The sequence below is a fragment of the Daktulosphaira vitifoliae genome, unplaced genomic scaffold, assembly GCF_025091365.1.
Source record: "Daktulosphaira vitifoliae isolate Bord-2020 unplaced genomic scaffold, ASM2509136v1 Scaffold_3, whole genome shotgun sequence".
NCBI classification, from domain to species: Eukaryota; Metazoa; Arthropoda; class Insecta; order Hemiptera; family Phylloxeridae; genus Daktulosphaira; species Daktulosphaira vitifoliae.
This window is the reverse complement of record NW_026099574.1, coordinates 36,696,901-36,716,955: the sequence shown is the minus strand read 5'-3', so window position 1 is coordinate 36,716,955 and position 20,055 is coordinate 36,696,901. Positions and strand designations below refer to the sequence as shown.

At 24.5% G+C, this 20,055-nt stretch overlaps 2 protein-coding genes across 10 annotated transcripts in view; one reads left to right on the top strand and one right to left on the bottom strand.

Moving 5' to 3' along the window:
- The first annotated feature begins 8,066 nt into the window (after positions 1-8,066).
- Positions 8,067-19,238, top strand: LOC126903363 (CCR4-NOT transcription complex subunit 10). Of its 3 annotated transcripts, none has more exons than XM_050681528.1 (11): positions 8,067-8,620; positions 8,730-8,923; positions 8,985-9,113; positions 9,174-9,277; positions 9,335-9,486; positions 9,551-9,756; positions 9,822-9,934; positions 10,164-10,424; positions 10,491-10,734; positions 18,943-19,021; positions 19,082-19,238. In XM_050681528.1, the coding sequence occupies exons 1-11, from the start codon at positions 8,206-8,208 to the stop codon at positions 19,138-19,140; spliced, it is 1,956 nt and encodes a 651-aa protein (XP_050537485.1). In that variant the 5' UTR covers positions 8,067-8,205; the 3' UTR covers positions 19,141-19,238. The 3 variants fall into 3 exon arrangements, with proteins under 3 accessions (XP_050537485.1, XP_050537484.1, XP_050537482.1); XM_050681527.1 differs by lacking the exon at positions 18,943-19,021 and adding an exon at positions 13,723-13,801; XM_050681525.1 differs by lacking the exons at positions 18,943-19,021; positions 19,082-19,238 and adding exons at positions 13,723-13,801; positions 13,862-14,018.
- LOC126903361 (LIM and calponin homology domains-containing protein 1-like) overlaps positions 14,146-20,055 on the bottom strand; it is a 42,700-nt gene continuing 36,790 nt past the window's right edge. The window contains exons 10-15 of one of the 7 annotated variants that reach the window (XM_050681521.1): positions 17,717-17,892; positions 17,382-17,431; positions 15,472-15,580; positions 15,180-15,379; positions 14,331-14,575; positions 14,146-14,242 (exon numbers count right to left, since the gene is read on the bottom strand). In XM_050681521.1, coding sequence (XP_050537478.1) covers positions 14,220-14,242; positions 14,331-14,575; positions 15,180-15,379; positions 15,472-15,580; positions 17,382-17,431; positions 17,717-17,892 — 803 coding nt within the window. In that variant the 3' untranslated portion in view covers positions 14,146-14,219. Of the gene's footprint in view, positions 14,243-14,330; positions 14,576-15,179; positions 15,380-15,471; positions 15,581-17,381; positions 17,432-17,716; positions 17,893-19,365; positions 19,463-19,550; positions 19,796-20,055 lie in introns of those variants that run through there. The other 6 variants (XM_050681522.1, XM_050681519.1, XM_050681520.1 and 3 more) reach the window with 6 other exon arrangements.

The following is a 20,055-nucleotide window of genomic DNA, read 5'->3' as shown; positions in this document are numbered from 1 at the left end:
AAAAAAAAATTTGTTTTCAAATTATTACTGATTTGATTTTTAATATGTTAAAAATAATCAGTCCAAATTTTCAATTTTAACCTATTTTTTTGGTTCTTTAAAGTTGATGAAAAATTTTTGATAAAGATTTATGAAAGTTTATAGTAAAATAAATTGAATATATTACCATAACTTTTAGCTCAATTACAAGTTTAAAATTGACATCTAGGCCAGTCAACAAAGGAAAAATTGCGGAAAAAATTTTGTTTTTTTAAAAGTTGAATTAAAATATGTATAATGACATACTAATAGTCCTCAAGATTGGAATTGAGCTTTTTTTTTAAATCCTCGCAAAAGTTCAAAAATATGAGCTTTCTTAATTTTCTCAAAAAAAAATATTTAACTTACAAAAAAAAGTTTCGCACAAAAGTTGTTTAAAAGACAATTATAAATAAAAATATAATCTTATATTTTTTCATTTAAACAAATATTTTTCGAGTTACATTACATTTAATATGAGTAATAAAATTTATATTCCATTTTTTTCATTTTACGGTTACTTTTTATCATGTTATACTTACATTAGACACAATGTTATAAATGCATATGTGTGTATGTGTGAGTTTATTTATTTATTGTATCATTAAAGTGTAGTGTATATTGAGATACAACCGATAGAGTAGGTAATTGATTTGACGCTATATTATTTAAACCCAACTAAACGCTAAATTGTACATTCCGAAATAACAATCATATTATGTCAATTGCCACCGGAATATCTGGTAATATTTTTCTTTTTCTTTGCCTTAATCCCAACTACTTGGGGTCGGGCACCCTTATCCTAAGATTCCACTTGACACGATCTCCCACATCTTCTACGCTCACATCAGCTGTCCTCAAATCGCATTCAATAGCATCCCTCCATCTCTTTTTTGGTCTTCCTCTATCTCTTCTTCCTTCAACATTAATTTCTATAACTGTTCTTACAGCTTCCGATTCTTCTCTCCTTATAACATGACTAAACAATCTAAGTCTATTTTCTGTCATCTTATCTACGATTGACGCAACACCTATACTTCTTCTTATATGCTCGTTCCTTATCCTATTTTCTCTAGTCACTCCACTCATCCAACTAAGCATTCTCAACTCTGCTACACTTATTCTCTGCTCTACTTTCTTATCAACCGCCCAACACTATGAACCATACATCATAGCTGGCCTCACAATTTCATACTAAATTTAAAAACTATAATTAGTATTTATTCATATATTATATTTTAAAATCAAAGAACTACTAATCAGGATATAATTAAAGAAATAAGAGTTCATGTTGCTTTTAAAATATTTCACCAATTTCTCTAAAGGAAACACTATCTACAGATTTGCATCGAAGCGTTTCNCAGGAAACACTGTCTACAGATTTGCATCGAAACGTTTCTTATGATAGTGATTTTAATCAATGTCAGAATTCATCTATACTTGTCCCATCTATGCCTCGTCCACACTGTGCCTCGACCCCACTGTGCTACCGTTTTTTTTTAAATATGTAATAACACCAGGGAACAAACTTTAAAAATGAATGAACACCACTGAGTTTCTGACTAAAAAAATGTTTTAATCTGATTATAAACAGTTGTTGCTAGTGGTTTTTATAAAAAAGAAAATATTTATATTTATATTATAATAAGTCTACTATAATAACATAATTTTAAATATATAAGTTGTAATCTAGTTAACTTTAGACTACATAGCAATTTAATTAATTTCATATTGTACAAAAATTCGAATTTATTTCTTTTCTTGTCTATTTATCAAGAATAATTTAAGCTAAGTTTGAATATAGTAATAATTTTATTGTTTACACACGTAATAAACGGAATACGTAGATAAAAAGGCAAAATAAATCAACTCGAAAATATTTTTACATAAATATTTTATAAATATAATATTTAACAATACATCAAATAAAAAAAATTCAAAAATTTTTAACATCCTATTAAAGTTTAATTTTAAAAGTTAAATATTTTTTAGAATTTTAGCTCTTATTACAATATTAAAAAATAATTAATATTATTAATCAATTTAACTGATTTTAATCAGTTAAAATTAAGTTTGGTAACTAACCTGTACTTATTTATTTTGAGTTACTATCTCAAAATAAATAAAAAATTTAGTGTAGTGATTTGGTATGATGGTTATTGAGTTCTTTTGTGCTTATTAAAAAAAATGATATAATATAATTTTCTCTTGAGGTATTAGTGTAGGATTTTATAAGGATATGTAAAATATAGAAAAACAAAGTGATGAGTGAAAAGTTATTAATACAATAATAATTTTAAACAGAAATTACTATGATTATTTATCATGTTTTAAGTATGAATAACGACACTCCTAACAGTAGTTATATAATCTTGTGCTGACTGTGTGTCATGTCAATAAATACCTTGAGTAAAAAGAAACCACAAATGTGTTCTCTGTCTTTGCAAGAGAATCTTTATTTCTGTTATCCACAAAAGACACCCCCAATCAAAAATTAGACTAGACTAGTTAACTTCGTACAAATGTTATCTATTTTATTTATTTAAGCATTATTTTATTAAGGTAATCACTTAATTTTTCTGATTCTCTACTTAGTTTATGTACTCATTATACTTAAACTTAAATCTTATAAATTTTCTGTGAAATATAAGTTTTCCTACGTGATGTTTGAAATAAATAAACTTCTTTTATTTTTTTTGTGGTTTATAGTATGTGCCAGGCCACTTCTTGTGCTATTTGTAAGATCACAATGTGAAAGAATGAGCAGAAGTGATAGTATTGTGCCCTTATATATTAAATTTAACCCATCTATATATGCCACAAGTGTCACTACCTTTTACTATTATTTTTTGTTACTATTTATTATTTGATTGTGTTAGTTATTACATTAGGTTTTAATCAATGCAATTTTTATACATTTTTCTCATAATAGTTAAAAAGAATAACATGAGATTTATAAATAATTCATCAAAATTTTATAAAAGAGGTTTTTATTTCGTTACATATTCCACTTAACTATGAAAATGATTATTGAATGGATTTTGTAATACATTTATAGATTGATTAGTTTAAACATAAAAATATCATAAAATCAGGATTTCAAATGAAAAGACCTGTTTTTTCTTTTCAACCAAACATTTAAATGTTTCCAGCATATAAAATATATATTCTCGTGACTCCTTTTTGGACGTTTAATAAACATGGGAATACATCAACTAAACACATTGTAATTATTGCTGTATTCATTATGCTAATAACTGCATAAACATCGTGTAATGATAAATGTGATAAGTATGACAGCTCATTGAACAAAAGTTGAAAATTTGGTATTTTAAAATACATTGAGTAAAATAAAGATTTCTATAGCTACTATTTTTCTATTTTAGACCATTCTGGGTTGTTCTTTATTATACTACTAGCAAACCATTATCAGATGATAGTTTATAAGAAGATTCTTCTTATTTTATGTACTGAAAAAATTTGAATAAAATTATACTTGTAATAATATTTAAAATGATAACGGAGATTTAAAATTAAAAATTAATGCAAATTTAAATATTTTATCAAAAATATAATAGTTTAATATAATAATATGTATGTTGTTTTATTCAATTTTATACATGTCATTTAAAAATGAAGTGAATTATTTCACAACTTAAAAAAAAATTATTTTAAATCAAACTGCAATATTTTAATGTTAGATAGTTTATTTGATCTAGGTACTGATCAAATAATATTTTTTAATGTTGTGATAAGTTGAAAACTAATTATTAATTAAAAATCTTATAAGTTATAGAAGTATTTATTAAAAATTAATGATCAACTAATATATATTAATAAATAATTATAATAAAAAATATTAAGTGTCTATTTTTTAAATGGGTGTAATTTTTTGTTAAATGCTCATGATAACTTGATTATCGAAATACGTATAAGAATAGGCAAGGCAAGTATGTACGATATTTTTATTTTACTTAGAAGATTAATACTTTCAAATATATTTTTTAATTTTTAACTTTATTTATTTTTCAAAAAATATATCTGTTATAACAAAGTCAATTAATATAGAAATGGGCTAAATATAAGGACACCAAAAGATCCCATCCGTGATACATATTCATTCAGTGTATTAAATTGATTGTATCTCAATAAATACCTGTCAAATTTTTATTGGCCTATCAAGATTTTTTTTAAGAAAAAGGTTCAAAATTAACAAAAAATAATTTTTCTTTTATTTATTTTCTTATTAGTGATAAATAATAAAAAATATGTATTCAACATATTTTAAGAAGTCTATAATTATAAAAAAAAATTTCAATAAAATGATGATTGTATTAAAAATTAGTAAGTTTATCATATTTCCGTGACCCACTCAGTATTTTAATTACTCGCTGAAATTCACAGTACCACTATCTGATTAAAATTAAATTTGCTCCATTTTTTTTTATGATAGAACCAAAATATATACAAGGATTCATTTAGAAAAGTATATTTTAGAGATGATTTTCTAATGGGATGAATACAAAAATCATTGAGTTTCATATTAATAAAAAAATCGAATAATTTTGATCGAATTTTAGTTATTTTATTTGGAGTTTAAAATGTTGAAGTATATGCTTAAGTAAATTTAAATTAATAATAGTAAAAATGGATAATATGTCAAAAAAAATACTTTTACACCTAGAAAAACAATTGAAAAAATTATATAGCTACACAACTTAGTCAATATCGAATCGCTTAATATTTACTAAAAATGTTGTGACAATTTTGCAAAAGTACGTTACAGAGAAACGATTTACATTTTATCTATTTATTGTTTTATGAAAGTTGTATTCTTTGTATAAAAAAATTAATATTTATATAATTATAGGCATTATTATTTTAGAACATATTAATTATAACACATAAGGAACGATGGGGCAAGTTGACACCCTTTAGCTGTAATATTCGTGATGTTATCCTTTAGCTATTACAATAAAACAAATTTGGTATTTATTTATTTATACTCAAGTTAACATCTTACAACTTAAAACAACAATACTATATCATTTTTGAAAATCATGTATGAACGCGATTCATAACAAACATATGAATTTAAATTATTTTCGAAAATGTTGTCATTGTTTAATTAATATATTTTAAAAAACTTGTTATAAAAGTTCGAAAATATTACTATATTTTATAAAATCAAGGTCATCTTGCTCCGCTCTCCTCTTGTTGTTTAAAGTATTTACTTTGATTGTTAGTGGATTTTTTTTGGAAGTTTTCGTCCGTGTTTTAGGCCATCCCGAATTTTATGATTTCACAAATAGAACTCTTAGTTTTATTATACAGAGTGATTCAATCATCACAAACCACCAACTGGTTGAAAAATATATCTCAATTTATCAAAGTATTTTTGATGTTCTTCTCTTATACCTTGTAAGGGTGTCAACTTTATTTTTTTAAATTGAATCATACACAACTAACTTGTTTAATAGATAGTTGTCTAATGAAGATAATGACTGGTTGATAAAAAAACTTATAAATCAGTATTTTGGATGTTATTAACATGCTGTAATGAAGTTTAACTCGTGTGTTATTTTTATCAATAGTCATTTCTTTGATACAATTTTACTTTTGTCTATGTATAAAAATGTCAATAACTTTCAAAATACCGGTCCAAAAATTGTTGTTGATCGATTAATTTCTTAATTAGATCATTATCTATGAAATAAACTAGTTCAGTAGCTGGATACAGCTCGTACTGGTGCATATTTATAATGTATACTCCACCCGCATTACACATACATTTTATATATTTAAATATAAGTAACTTAATGTATACTTACCAAAAAATTGTAATCATTTCATAAAAATGTTTTGAAAAAATTAAAAATTAAAAATTACATATATATATATATATATAATTTTTTTATTAGGGACAAGTAATAGAAATTCTGATTCAACATAGTCCAAACTGTAATAATTATTTAAAAAAACTCAAAATATTCGCTGAATCAAAAGTGATTAAGGATGTCAGAACATGGCAGGACATACTGTGCTTATAAAATTATGTAATGGGATTTTCAAAATGATAGGCATGAAATAAATATAATATTATACATAATTAAAATACAATTATTATGTAATATGTAATATATTAACATAGATTATTTTGTAATTATTGTTCAGTGTTATGACGTTCAAGTGCAAGTCAATGTCTTTTGAAATATAGATGTAAATCACTCAGATTTGATACTGTTCTATAAAGTATCCAATTTTTAAATGTATTTTTGATATTGGCTTCATCAATATTTGTTCATAAATAATTGTGGTACTTATGGTGAGATTCTGAAAATGAATTATACATAATAACTATGTGTTGGTACAGAACGTCTTTAGCAAAGATCTAGTAGACCAGTTGTTACAAACATCGTTGATTACATTTATGGTGTAGCAGCTGATTTCCAGCGTCTTTCTTTACTCACCCCCTTGCCCACCCAGCGAGGCAAATCGATGACCTCTGTTGTCAATTGTCATCCGTGTACAGTTTTTCGTCGTAAGTCAGTCAGTCAATTGTTTTATGTGTTATTCTTTTTGTAGCAAGCGCCTTCGCTTGAATGGTAAATTGTTCCGCCATTGTACGCGGTTATTCTTTTATTTGTTTATTGCATTCTTGTGCTCAAAGTTTTCGTGCCCTTGCACACCACTAGTGACCACCACTAAATATCTTCATTGCCGTTGTCGCTTTTCCGCCGTTTGTTCTCATCTGCCATTACGTGCCTGGGGATCTACACTCTGACTCGTCATACTCGGATGTTCGACAGCATTATCACAAGATCTCATACAATCCACTCATCACTATTTTAACAACTTCATCTGTTCATCTGAGTTTTATATTGTTTTTAAATGCTATTTATTGTTTGTTTTAATTGAGTTTAACTAATTTGTTTATGCCGCTTCGCCGGCCATTAGTATTTAAGGGCCTCCCGCTACCCCTTAAATTTAAGATACTCTCTGAAGAATTTCTAGTATATGTGGTTATTTGTTATTTAATTATTGTCTATTCTCGTTACTTGGAGGATGTACAGTTAACCGTCATGACCCAGGGGACCCGTTTCCGCTTTAATAATAGCAATTTAAACAGGCTTAAGGTAAAACGGCATTCTAGTGCGGTGCACAACTAGCCGTCCTACGGTCTAGCTGCCTCATACAAAACAAATAACTACATAGTTGAATTGATAAATATGTAATGAGGAGTACAATCAAAAATATTAAACTCTTGAGAAATAATTTTAGATAGATGTTGTTGCTATTAATTTCATACTATTTTTTTAGTCGATCAGTTTCAGTCAAATTAGGATTAATTAAACATTTCGATCCTGTTGCTATACTTATTTTGGCAGTCTTATATAAGACTACCAAAATACGTCTTGACTTATAAGATTATAAAAATACAATATATTATACCCTATGAGTTTACCACTTAAAATGGTAATTTCATTTTCTCCGATAGTATTAAAAATTTGTTCTTGTTGTTCCTATGAATTTATATTTATCTGTAATAAAATATATGAACAATAAAAATATTAAAAATTAGATTAGTATTGCTATAAAAAAAGAATGTTTACTAAGAATATTTTAAAATTAATGAATATATTTCTATATAACATTTAATTAAAATTTAACTTTACATAGAAGATTTAATGAGTAGTTAAAATGCTTAACATTACTCACAAGTGGAGGTCACCATATGGGATCACCGGTTTTCAAAAAAGTTATATGAATCTAATCTACATTGAACATATAGTTGCACTTACTTTGAATTTTTTGCTAATTCCCCCCTAAACAGAGAAAACGATTTTCTATTAATTGTGAGTTAAAATTATCAAAGATGATTTATTTTAAATCAATTTTGACCCTTGTTGTCTAGCAGTACTAACGGACAATGGAAATTAAAATTTAACGAGTTGGTGTATTTGTATTACAAAATAAATTAATGTACAAAATCGGCTAGATCGCGTTATGAACATATTGTATTTGTTATGATAATGATAATAGAGTAAGATAACAATCCGGCTTCAACACTTCGAATTTATGAAAAAGATGATATCAAATAATTAAAATACTGTCGAATAAAATCGTATTTGTGTTTCTTTATTCATTTTTGTTGTGTGTATTTAGTTAGTGTTAACAATTTTTAGAATGGCTGAAAAAGGAGATCAGCAGATTGATAAAAGTACTGCCCCTACTAATATTACGGATCAGGAACGTGACTGGGCTCAACAAGCACTAGCCGAGTATGAACAAAAAAATTTTAAAGCTTGTATGGAATATTTGAAGCAGATTGAAGCTGTACGATCCAATGATCCTAAAGTTATGCTTAACAAGGCGATTGTTGAGTTTTATGAAAATGGTCTCTGCACAACAGACAAGTTTCGCAAAGCTTTTACAGAAGTCTGCACACAAGTTGATATTAATCTTGAATTATTAGGTTCACTAGATGATGTAGAGAACTGTATATACTATTATAATTATGCAGTTTTATTATACCATTTAAAGTATTTCAACAAAGCTCTCAATGTCATTAATATAGTTTATGCTTTTATTGAGTCATTAGGTATTATTTTTACCACCTTCTATGAATAAATAATTATATATTGTTAAAGAACATATCTTATGTTGTTTCACAGTATAATATTATACTTACATCACATTATATTTTGCAGAGGAAAGCTTGGCTCATAAAGTATGCTTATTGATAGTCCAGCTTCATTTGGACACTCAAAAACCTATGAAAGCATTAAAACTTATTTCATACATTGAGAGTCAATTTGTATCCACAGAAAATGCCACAAATATACTTACTGGATCTGGAGAACAGGGAGGTCCTATTCATAATGAACCAGATAAGACAGAAAAAGTAATTTACGAATTTTGAAAATAAAAGTACATTCATGATACTGAATTTTAAATTTTTTCAGAAAACAAATTTAGATGCTGCAACTGATGCATTTCGAATAAGTTTAATTCAGTATCGAGTAAGATGTTTAATGGAGTTGAATCAGTTTGAAGAATGTATTCAGCAAATAGATACTATTAAAGAAAAACAAGTAATTTATAAGTATTATTTTTTATTAATTAGTTGTTTAACATTTTTTTAAATGTAAAAGGATCCAGTAACTTTACTTTTAATGGGAAAATTAGAGTATCTTCGTGGACATCATAAAGAAGCTTTAGAAATATTAAAAGAAATTCATCAAACAGACAGTTTCAAGTAATTTGTCATAAAATTTGATAATTATTTATATTATAACTGTGAGTAATATTTTAGAGAAACGGGTGTGTGTTCAAATGTATTAGTAAACAATAATGTTGCATGTTTATACCATTATGCAAAAAAACCAACATTAGCTTATACTTCTATTTACAAAGCACTTGTTCAACATCAAAAATCTTTAAAAGAAGTTACAAAAGCAAATCATGGTATTTTTTTTTGTTTATTATCATTCATCAGTATTATTAACAGTATATTTTATTATACATGAAGTGGAAGGAGCTTTGTCGGGACAACCTTTACACGTGATTGGAGCTAGTGTCAAGACTGAACTAATGTTCAATTTAGGTATTAGTTTATTACATGCACAAAAGCCTGAAGAAGCATTTGACTGTCTTATAGAAGCAGTTCAGACATATCATATGAACCCAAGATTATGGTTACGCTTAGCAGAGTGTTGCATTATGACACACAAAAGTGTAATATATTTTTATTTTACCAACAATAAATTATGTATTTTTTATCATAAATTATATCTGTTTAGAGTAATGAAAGAGATTTTGACTTTAAAAAACCTTATATTGAAGGTGTGGTTGGTTCTGGTATACATAGAAAAATCATTTTGAAATCCCAATTATTTCCTGATACCAAGTATAGGTTTGTTAAATTTAAATCTTTGATTTTATAGAGAAAAGGCTTATGTTTATAAAATATGCAAAGAGATGTATTTTTTCTAAAAAAAAAAAAGTAAAATATTGATTTAAGCCCTTTTTTCTAAAATTAAAGTTTATACTTAACTATCATTAAAACTATTCTATTTTTGTTATATAGTAGTGAAGCAGTTTCTGCTGCTGTTCCAATGCCTAGTCTNATTTTTGTTATACAGTAGTGAAGCAGTTTCTGCTGCTGTTCCAATGCCTAGTCTAGAATTTGGCTCATTGTGTATTCGAAATGCAGCTATATTAATAAAAAAAGATTCTATAGATTATTCACCATCCCATACACCAGTAGATAATGATATTCATTATATTTTTGGTTGTATACAATCTGCTGGTGCTTACATAGCGTTATGTTTGGGAGATCCTATAGTAGCATTAAAATATTCTCAAGAATTACTTGAATACAATACAGTAAACAAAGTCCACAAGTAAATTGATAACGATAATATAATATGTTCAGGATTTATACATTAATCTATTATTCTTATTTCTAGATTTTTAGGTCACTTGTATGCAGCAGAAGCACTAATTTTATTAGATAAGCCTAATGAAGCTATTGATATGTTAAAAGAATCTAGTGCATTAGATGATTTACAACCTGAATTACAAGAACAACTTACTTCTGATAATTGGAAACCAGATAAACAGAAATCTGCTAAAGCAGTACTTTATTATAATCTAGCAGTAGCATTGACATTGAGAGGAGACCTTGATAAAGCTGGAGAACTGCTTAAACAAGTAAGTACTTTGATATCTCTTATTATTTCATATTGTTTGTAGTAAATATAAATCAAATTTTGTTAAAAATTTAATTGTTATTATGTAAGAAGTGTCACAGTTATGAAGTTTTAAGTAATTCATAGTATGTAATACAATGCCAATATACAGTAGTTATTAAATAAACACAAATTATAGTATATCTACTTAAAAATATTAACTTCATAATGTGGTCATAAATTACATAAATCGCTAGTAATAATTTATTTATTACTTTAAACTTATTTAAGGTAATTTTGATTATAACAATATATTACATGTTCACTATTTGTATAATTAGTAATACCAAAAGTAATGCTTGGTAGAATATTGTAATATATGGATATTTAACAAAAAAAATGGGAAATATACTAAAAAATCACATTGTAATTATTACAATTATATTTATTAGTAAACATATTTTTATATATACCTTATATGCTCTACGATTTTTAAAATGATGAAAAATATATTAGATTATTAAGTTAGATATTGGGTTAGATATTTTTATTTAGTTTGGTCGTAAAATATTTATATTTATACTCTAATAGTAACCAATCTACANAATGAAAAATGTATTAGATTATTAAGTTAGATATTAGGTTAGATATTTTTATTTAGTTTGGTCGTAAAATATTTATATTTATACTCTAATAGTAACCAATCTACAGAATAACATCTAAGGGGATTTATTATCACATTTTTATAATTATAAATAAATCAATATTTACAATATAACCCATGGTATCATGATTTCTTTATTTTCCATTTTTTAAGTTTAATTGTAACAAATTAAACATTTTCTTTGCTTTTAACTTACTTCGTATTTTTTAAATAAAATTTTTTAGTACACATTTTGATATAAAATAAAAAAATATTCTCGGTAGCAATATTTTTTATGTATCACTAACTCAATTAATTTATTTTCAATACTACAAAAATTCAGACATCAATTTTCAAAAATATATTATTCATAAAGTCTAATATCTATATAACAAAGTCTTAAAGAGCTATTAGTCTCAATAAGCATAGATTATGATATAGTTAACTTAACTACCAAATAATGCAAAAGTAACATTTTTTAAATTGATTGTTTTTATAGCATTGAAGATTAAGCAATAAATTCAAATTATTATTATTAACTTCAATGCGAAGCTGAGAAAGTTATAGTTTTACTATAATGTGTTTTTTTTTTTTGTTTATTTATGCTGTAGATAAAATAATAGTTATAACTATACAACTGATACATTAAAAATTTAAGATAAGTTAGCATTAATATTGGAAAATATTTTTAAAAAACAAATAAATATACTAAGTACAAAATTATTAACCTACGCGAGAATAATAACAAAATAAAGTAATTTTGTATAATACGCTTGTTAATTATTTAGAAGTTTAATATATTTCAAATAATGTTATAAAAAAGTCTATTATTATGTTATTACATAATGCTTTACACAATAACATAAATCATTACATGTCATCAACATTTTATTATGGGCAATAGAAGCTATAATTTTGGCTAACCAATATGAAATAAAGAACGACTCTTTATATTAAAACTAAGAATACTTAATCCTTAATCACTTATTAAATCAGAACTATCAATTTTAAGAAGGTCATAAATAAATTTTATATAAAAATATATTTAAGCATTAGAAAATTTTTTTAAAAATTAAAAAATTTGAGCAATTATTTTTGGAGCCAAGTTACCTTATACATTTTTTTTTATACTCTCAATAGTGGCTTTCTAACTTAATTGTAATGGATTACAAAAAGGATACCATATTTTACAATTGAGAAAATTAAAGCACAATTTAATTTTTAAAACAAATTAAATCATTGAAAAGCTTACAATGACTTAATAAATGACAGCTTTAAGTTATGGTTTGAGTTTAATAAAACATTTCTTTTATGTAAAGACTTATATAGGGTGATTCATTAAGGATAAGACACTCATATTCTCGGTAACTATTGATGTATTTAAATTTTTGGTAAGGAAAATATTGTTTGATTAAAAAAACTACAATAATATGTAGTAAAATCATAATTTTGTTCATCCTTTTAAGGTTAAAAAACATTAACTTGAATTTTCTTAAATGGGAACCCCTATTTTGAATTTGTTATTATAATTTAAAATAAAAACACAAAAAACTTTGCTCTTATAATTTTTTTCCAATCAACCGTTCGTCTGTTATAGCTTGTTAAAGTTAAATGATTTTGAACTAAATTTCTATTATTTTACTGTTTTGAATACAGAAGTCACTATTTTTAATATAAACTAGTTTTTATTGATCAAGATATGACATGTAAGATAGCAATAATAATTTACGACACACTAATTGAGAGATAATAATAATAGATTCAAATCGGGCCTTAACTATATTATTATGTAATACTGAAGAATCAATTTCTTTGAAAAACCCAACTCTATATGTAGTATAGTGACTCTTAAAACAATCCAATACTACGATAATGTTATCGTAATCATTGCTTACACAAAGTAATCTTTATTTTTGTTGACAGATACATATTAAAAGTTGTAGTGTAACCTCATAAACTGAATGAAGTTAAATTAGTTTATGTTATAACTTAGAAAATGAGTGACTCCTGTATTCAAAACAGTAAAATAATAATAGAAATTTAGTCCAAAATCATTTAACTTTAACAAGCTGTAACAGACAAACGGTTGATCGAAAAAAAAAAAATTTTAAGAGCAATAATTTGTATTTTTATTTTAAGTCATAATAACAAATTCAAAATAGGGGTTCTCATTAAAGAAAATTCAATGTTTTTTAACTTTGAAGGGATAAAAAAATTATGTTTTTACTACTTATTATTGTAGAGTTTTTTGAATCAAACAATATTTTCCTTACCAAAAATTTAAAATTTTCAATAGTTACCAAGAAAATTAGTGTCTTATCCTTAATAAATCGCCCTGTATATTTAACAGTTCTTTTTTTTTTATAGATATGGCTGTCAAAAATTGAACATGTTTCAGTCCCAGTGCATGTTGTCATATTAGCTTTATACATTCATTTGAGATTAGGTAAGTAATTTTCAATGTTAACTTAAATTTTGTTAATCATAAAGTGCAACGTTTTTTCAGGCCAAAAAGAAATTGCAATAACATTAATTAAACAAAATTGTCCTCAAGCAAAAAGATAAAACATTATTTTAAAATAACACCTAATTTATTATTTTATGTATTTATATTTTATTTTCTATTTAAGTATACAATAATATATATTATGGTAGTCAATAAAATTAGAAAAAATAAAATTCTTACAATACTAAAAACACAACAACAACAAAAATAAAATTTTCTTCTCCATTCTAATAAAATTTTTAGTCAATGAATACAATATATTTTACAAAAATGAAAAGACATAATTAAGTTTAAAAAAACTTTAATGTATTCATATATAAATTTTTGTAATCTAAAGATTATGTTTTATACAATTTTTTTATACACAGCTGAATTTCACTCCTGTAAAAGACATAATAAATATTAGTTAAAACACATGTTAATTAACAACTACAATTGCATAATGTTAAAAAAATGTATTTGAACGTACCATCATCACTGGAAAAACAGTTGTGACAGTGTAATTTTTTATTTCGAACTCTTACATCTGTACCCATGAGACCATCACCAAGCTGTACACAACAAACACAACATTTGAAACATTCAATGTGATAAAAAAGTTGTAAGCTTTCAATTATCATGGCAGCTCCACGACCTAACTCAATTGTACAGTGAGAACATTTCTTTTTACCACTTACACTTAACATAGATTCTTGAGGAGCATTGTGTTCATGTCTACAAAATAATGAAAATATATTTTACTAGAGTAAAAGAAAAAATTAAACAATGAGTTTTTTTTAATGTTATTTGGGTAAATAAGTCATTTGATCAAAATTCTATAATTTTTCATTATATAAGGGTGATCAAATAATAATAGGAATTATTTATAAAATGACCCTTTTAGTTCTAAATTTTAATAAAATTGAGTAAAAATATTTAGGTGAAGATCATTTGTCTAAGAATGCTTTTAAAAAGACTTTGAAAAAAATAGTTTTTTTGGTTTTACCTTATTAGTTATAAACCATACTTAGAGGATTTTTTGTTTTCATAGATTTAATGATATCAAGTTATACATTTTTATTTTTTTGCAATAATCAAAAATTTTAAGTGTAAAAATACCCCAATATATATCTATTGAAATTAATAAATAAAGGATTAAAATATTCAATTTAAGGTTATTTTCTTATAATACGAATAATTCTACTTGGTTATATAGTAATTAACACACAGTATAATAAAGAATCGTCAATTTAGTTTTAATGATTCAATTATACTTATCATCTGGTAATAAGTAAATTCTATTTATCAAAAAACTTTAGTTTTGTTTATTAAAATCTACCTATGAAAGTCATTAAATGACAGACGATCTTGCACTCTCTGAGTAATTGTGTTTATTACTGAATCAGGTAAAGGTTTTTTAGATTGCATTGGTGGCGGAGGTGGAGGCAATGCTGGTCTAGTTCGTGAACGTGGCATATCGGCTGATAGCGGAGGTATTTGTCGATTGCATCTATCTACCAAACGTCTATGTTCAGCTTCCTAAAGAATTTAAAATATCTTTTAGTTATAATTCAATTAATTATTTAATAATGAACTATTGTAAATAAAATTCTTGTAATGAAAATTTTTACCTGGATCAGCCAATGTTGGTAATTGTACTTTTCAGGTTGACTAATCGAAGGTTTTCGTTTAGCATATCCATTGTTTTGCTGAACTGGTCGGGCAAAACTATTTTGTGACCTAGAAATCATTTAATGTAAAATATAATTTTTTCTTTTAATTCAAATCTGTTGAAAAATAACAAATATATGTAACATTGGTACATAATAAAATCAGATATAATGATTAGAATTAAGTATAAAATTTAAAATAAATTTTACTATACACTTTAAATAAATAAATATATACAATAAGACATTATTCAAGACTTATAGATACAGAGTAGTCGATACAACCTCTCAAAAAAATTTCTTTTAGGAAAAATTAATTTGGGTTATTATAATTGTATTTAGTCATACTCTAAGAAACAAAGTTATATTAATGCGAACAAGATTATTTTGCTGTTCCGTGTTTTATTTTTATTTAAATTTATTGTTGCAAGTTAAAAAATTTCTAAATAGAAATTTAATAAAATAAGTGTACACAATTGTTTTTATGGTAGTTTGAATATAGTTTATTGATAATAATGCTTGCTGTTAGTGATAATTTAAATTTGGATTTATGCGCATCTAAAAAGTTTAAAATTACATGCTATTAATCATAAAAAATCATTGAAATGTGCATTAAATTATGATGATAAAATTAATGGTTTATGGATTTATATCCAAAAAATTTACTTAAAATATATTCCACTGGAAAAATAAGGGCTATTTATTAAGATTTAGCACTTCAATTTTTATAAAGAATATACAACACCTTATATCTAATTTTACCTTCACCATGATATTGATCATAGATATTTATTAGTATTTAAAAGAAAATATATTATAAATAAGGACATTACTTTGATTTTGTAAGTAATTGAGTGGGTTGGAATATAAAAACTACATAATAACATTATTTAGTGATATTTTCTTATTACATGTGCAATTTTTATGAAATAGAAAATACAATTAAATAATGTTATTATGTGGTTTTTATATTACGGCTTCATTGGTCTATTTTAATCATCTGAATTACTTATAAATTAAAAGTTATATTGAAAATTTTTTTTTGCCTTTTTATTTAAATTATTCTTTTGGTCCAATTTGGGACATATCTGCCAAAATTAACCGTTTTTATAGAATTATAAGTTTAATAAGCATTTTTTAGAAAAAAAAAAAAAAATCTCTGCTGTAATTATTTTTGCTATAATTTTCTTTTATTTAGATAGCAAATAACTCAAAAACTCCATTACGAGAATAAATATACGTAAGAAATCGTATTTTTATTTAATTTTATTTTTATGAAATTTTTTCATTGCAATTCTATATGAGTTAAATAACAATAAAAGATTTATGTATTTTTTGATCCTTAATATAGTAGTATTTTACGTATAATATTTATCTCATAATTGAGTGTTTTACATAACAAAATTTGTTTATATTTAATATATTTGTTATAAAAAAAAATATACGACATTTCTGAATTCCTCTCAGAATTATTTTAGTAAAAATTTTATAAAGAAAAAGATGTAAGATATAAAAATCTATGGTATAAGAGAAAAGTTATTTGATTAAAAAAACTATAAATAATTTTTTTTTCATTACTTTAGAGAAAAAAAAAACTTTAACTTTAAGTTTTTCAATGAGATTCCACGATTAAAAAAATTAATAATTATTATACAGGATTCTGATGTTACTAGATTTCTTCTCTTTTAGATATCTAGATTTGGATTTAAAGGTCATAATATTTTAGTATCTTTAAAATACTTAATTATAAAAGTTATTTGAATTAAAAATTAAACACTTTAACAAAGTGCTATCATCTATTATCAAAGTGATTTTTAATTTATTATGAATGCCATTTAAACCATAAATTACTTGTTGTGTTGTGTACTTACCATGTATAATCTTCTGGTTGGTGATGTTGATTGTAAGTAGGTTGCTGTTGCTGAAAAACAATTTAAATTTTAATTCAATTTTAAAGATTAAATTAATAAAAATTTTAGTATAATAAACTTGCCCAAGAATTAGTTTCAAATTCAAATTTTGATTTTATAATTTAATAATAGTAAGACACAAATTATTTGTAAAACTATTTTAAATACTATTCAGGATGGCTGAGAAAACGTTTATTAAATAATTTAAATAAATAGCGAAATATTAAAATTCCTTTCAACATTCAGAGACTAATTATGCCAAGAAAAAATAAATAATCATAATCACTTAAACTTACTTCTAAATTAGGCATAGACTGTGTGTGGTCAAGAGGAGGCCTAGAATTTGTCACACTAGAAATATCTTGTAAAGAATGTCTGGTTGGTGGTAACCAATGTGCAGATCCCACTCTCATTGATTCTTGATTATTTAAATCTTCTTCTAATTCTTTTAGTTTCTTCACCAATTTTTCACCTATTTTAATTTTATTTAAATTAAATATTGTATTATTTATGATTAGTGTTTTATAAATATATGAAAGTAAGAGTAAAAANAAAATATTGTTTGATTAAAAAAACTACAATAATATGTAGTAAAATCATAATTTTGTTCATCCTTTTAAGGTTAAAAAACATTAACTTGAATTTTCTTAAATGGGAACCCCTATTTTGAATTTGTTATTATAATTTAAAATAAAAACACAAAAAACTTTGCTCTTATAATTTTTTTCCAATCAACCGTTCGTCTGTTATAGCTTGTTAAAGTTAAATGATTTTGAACTAAATTTCTATTATTTTACTGTTTTGAATACAGAAGTCACTATTTTTAATATAAACTAGTTTTTATTGATCAAGATATGACATGTAAGATAGCAATAATAAATTACGACACACTAATTGAGAGATAATAATAATAGATTCAAATCGGGCCTTAACTATATTATTATGTAATACTGAAGAATCAATTTCTTTGAAAAACCCAACTCTATATGTAGTATAGTGACTCTTAAAACAATCCAATACTACGATAATGTTATCGTAATCATTGCTTACACAAAGTAATCTTTATTTTTGTTGACAGATACATATTAAAAGTTGTAGTGTAACCTCATAAACTGAATGAAGTTAAATTAGTTTATGTTATAACTTAGAAAATGAGTGACTCCTGTATTCAAAACAGTAAAATAATAATAGAAATTTAGTCCAAAATCATTTAACTTTAACAAGCTGTAACAGACAAACGGTTGATCGAAAAAAAAAAAATTTTAAGAGCAATAATTTGTATTTTTATTTTAAGTCATAATAACAAATTCAAAATAGGGGTTCTCATTAAAGAAAATTCAATGTTTTTTAACTTTGAAGGGATAAAAAAATTATGTTTTTACTACTTATTATTGTAGAGTTTTTTGAATCAAACAATATTTTCCTTACCAAAAATTTAAAATTTTCAATAGTTACCAAGAAAATTAGTGTCTTATCCTTAATAAATCGCCCTGTATATTTAACAGTTCTTTTTTTTTTATAGATATGGCTGTCAAAAATTGAACATGTTTCAGTCCCAGTGCATGTTGTCATATTAGCTTTATACATTCATTTGAGATTAGGTAAGTAATTTTCAATGTTAACTTAAATTTTGTTAATCATAAAGTGCAACGTTTTTTCAGGCCAAAAAGAAATTGCAATAACATTAATTAAACAAAATTGTCCTCAAGCAAAAAGATAAAACATTATTTTAAAATAACACCTAATTTATTATTTTATGTATTTATATTTTATTTTCTATTTAAGTATACAATAATATATATTATGGTAGTCAATAAAATTAGAAAAAATAAAATTCTTACAATACTAAAAACACAACAACAACAAAAATAAAATTTTCTTCTCCATTCTAATAAAATTTTTAGTCAATGAATACAATATATTTTACAAAAATGAAAAGACATAATTAAGTTTAAAAAAACTTTAATGTATTCATATATAAATTTTTGTAATCTAAAGATTATGTTTTATACAATTTTTTTATACACAGCTGAATTTCACTCCTGTAAAAGACATAATAAATATTAGTTAAAACACATGTTAATTAACAACTACAATTGCATAATGTTAAAAAAATGTATTTGAACGTACCATCATCACTGGAAAAACAGTTGTGACAGTGTAATTTTTTATTTCGAACTCTTACATCTGTACCCATGAGACCATCACCAAGCTGTACACAACAAACACAACATTTGAAACATTCAATGTGATAAAAAAGTTGTAAGCTTTCAATTATCATGGCAGCTCCACGACCTAACTCAATTGTACAGTGAGAACATTTCTTTTTACCACTTACACTTAACATAGATTCTTGAGGAGCATTGTGTTCATGTCTACAAAATAATGAAAATATATTTTACTAGAGTAAAAGAAAAAATTAAACAATGAGTTTTTTTTAATGTTATTTGGGTAAATAAGTCATTTGATCAAAATTCTATAATTTTTCATTATATAAGGGTGATCAAATAATAATAGGAATTATTTATAAAATGACCCTTTTAGTTCTAAATTTTAATAAAATTGAGTAAAAATATTTAGGTGAAGATCATTTGTCTAAGAATGCTTTTAAAAAGACTTTGAAAAAAATAGTTTT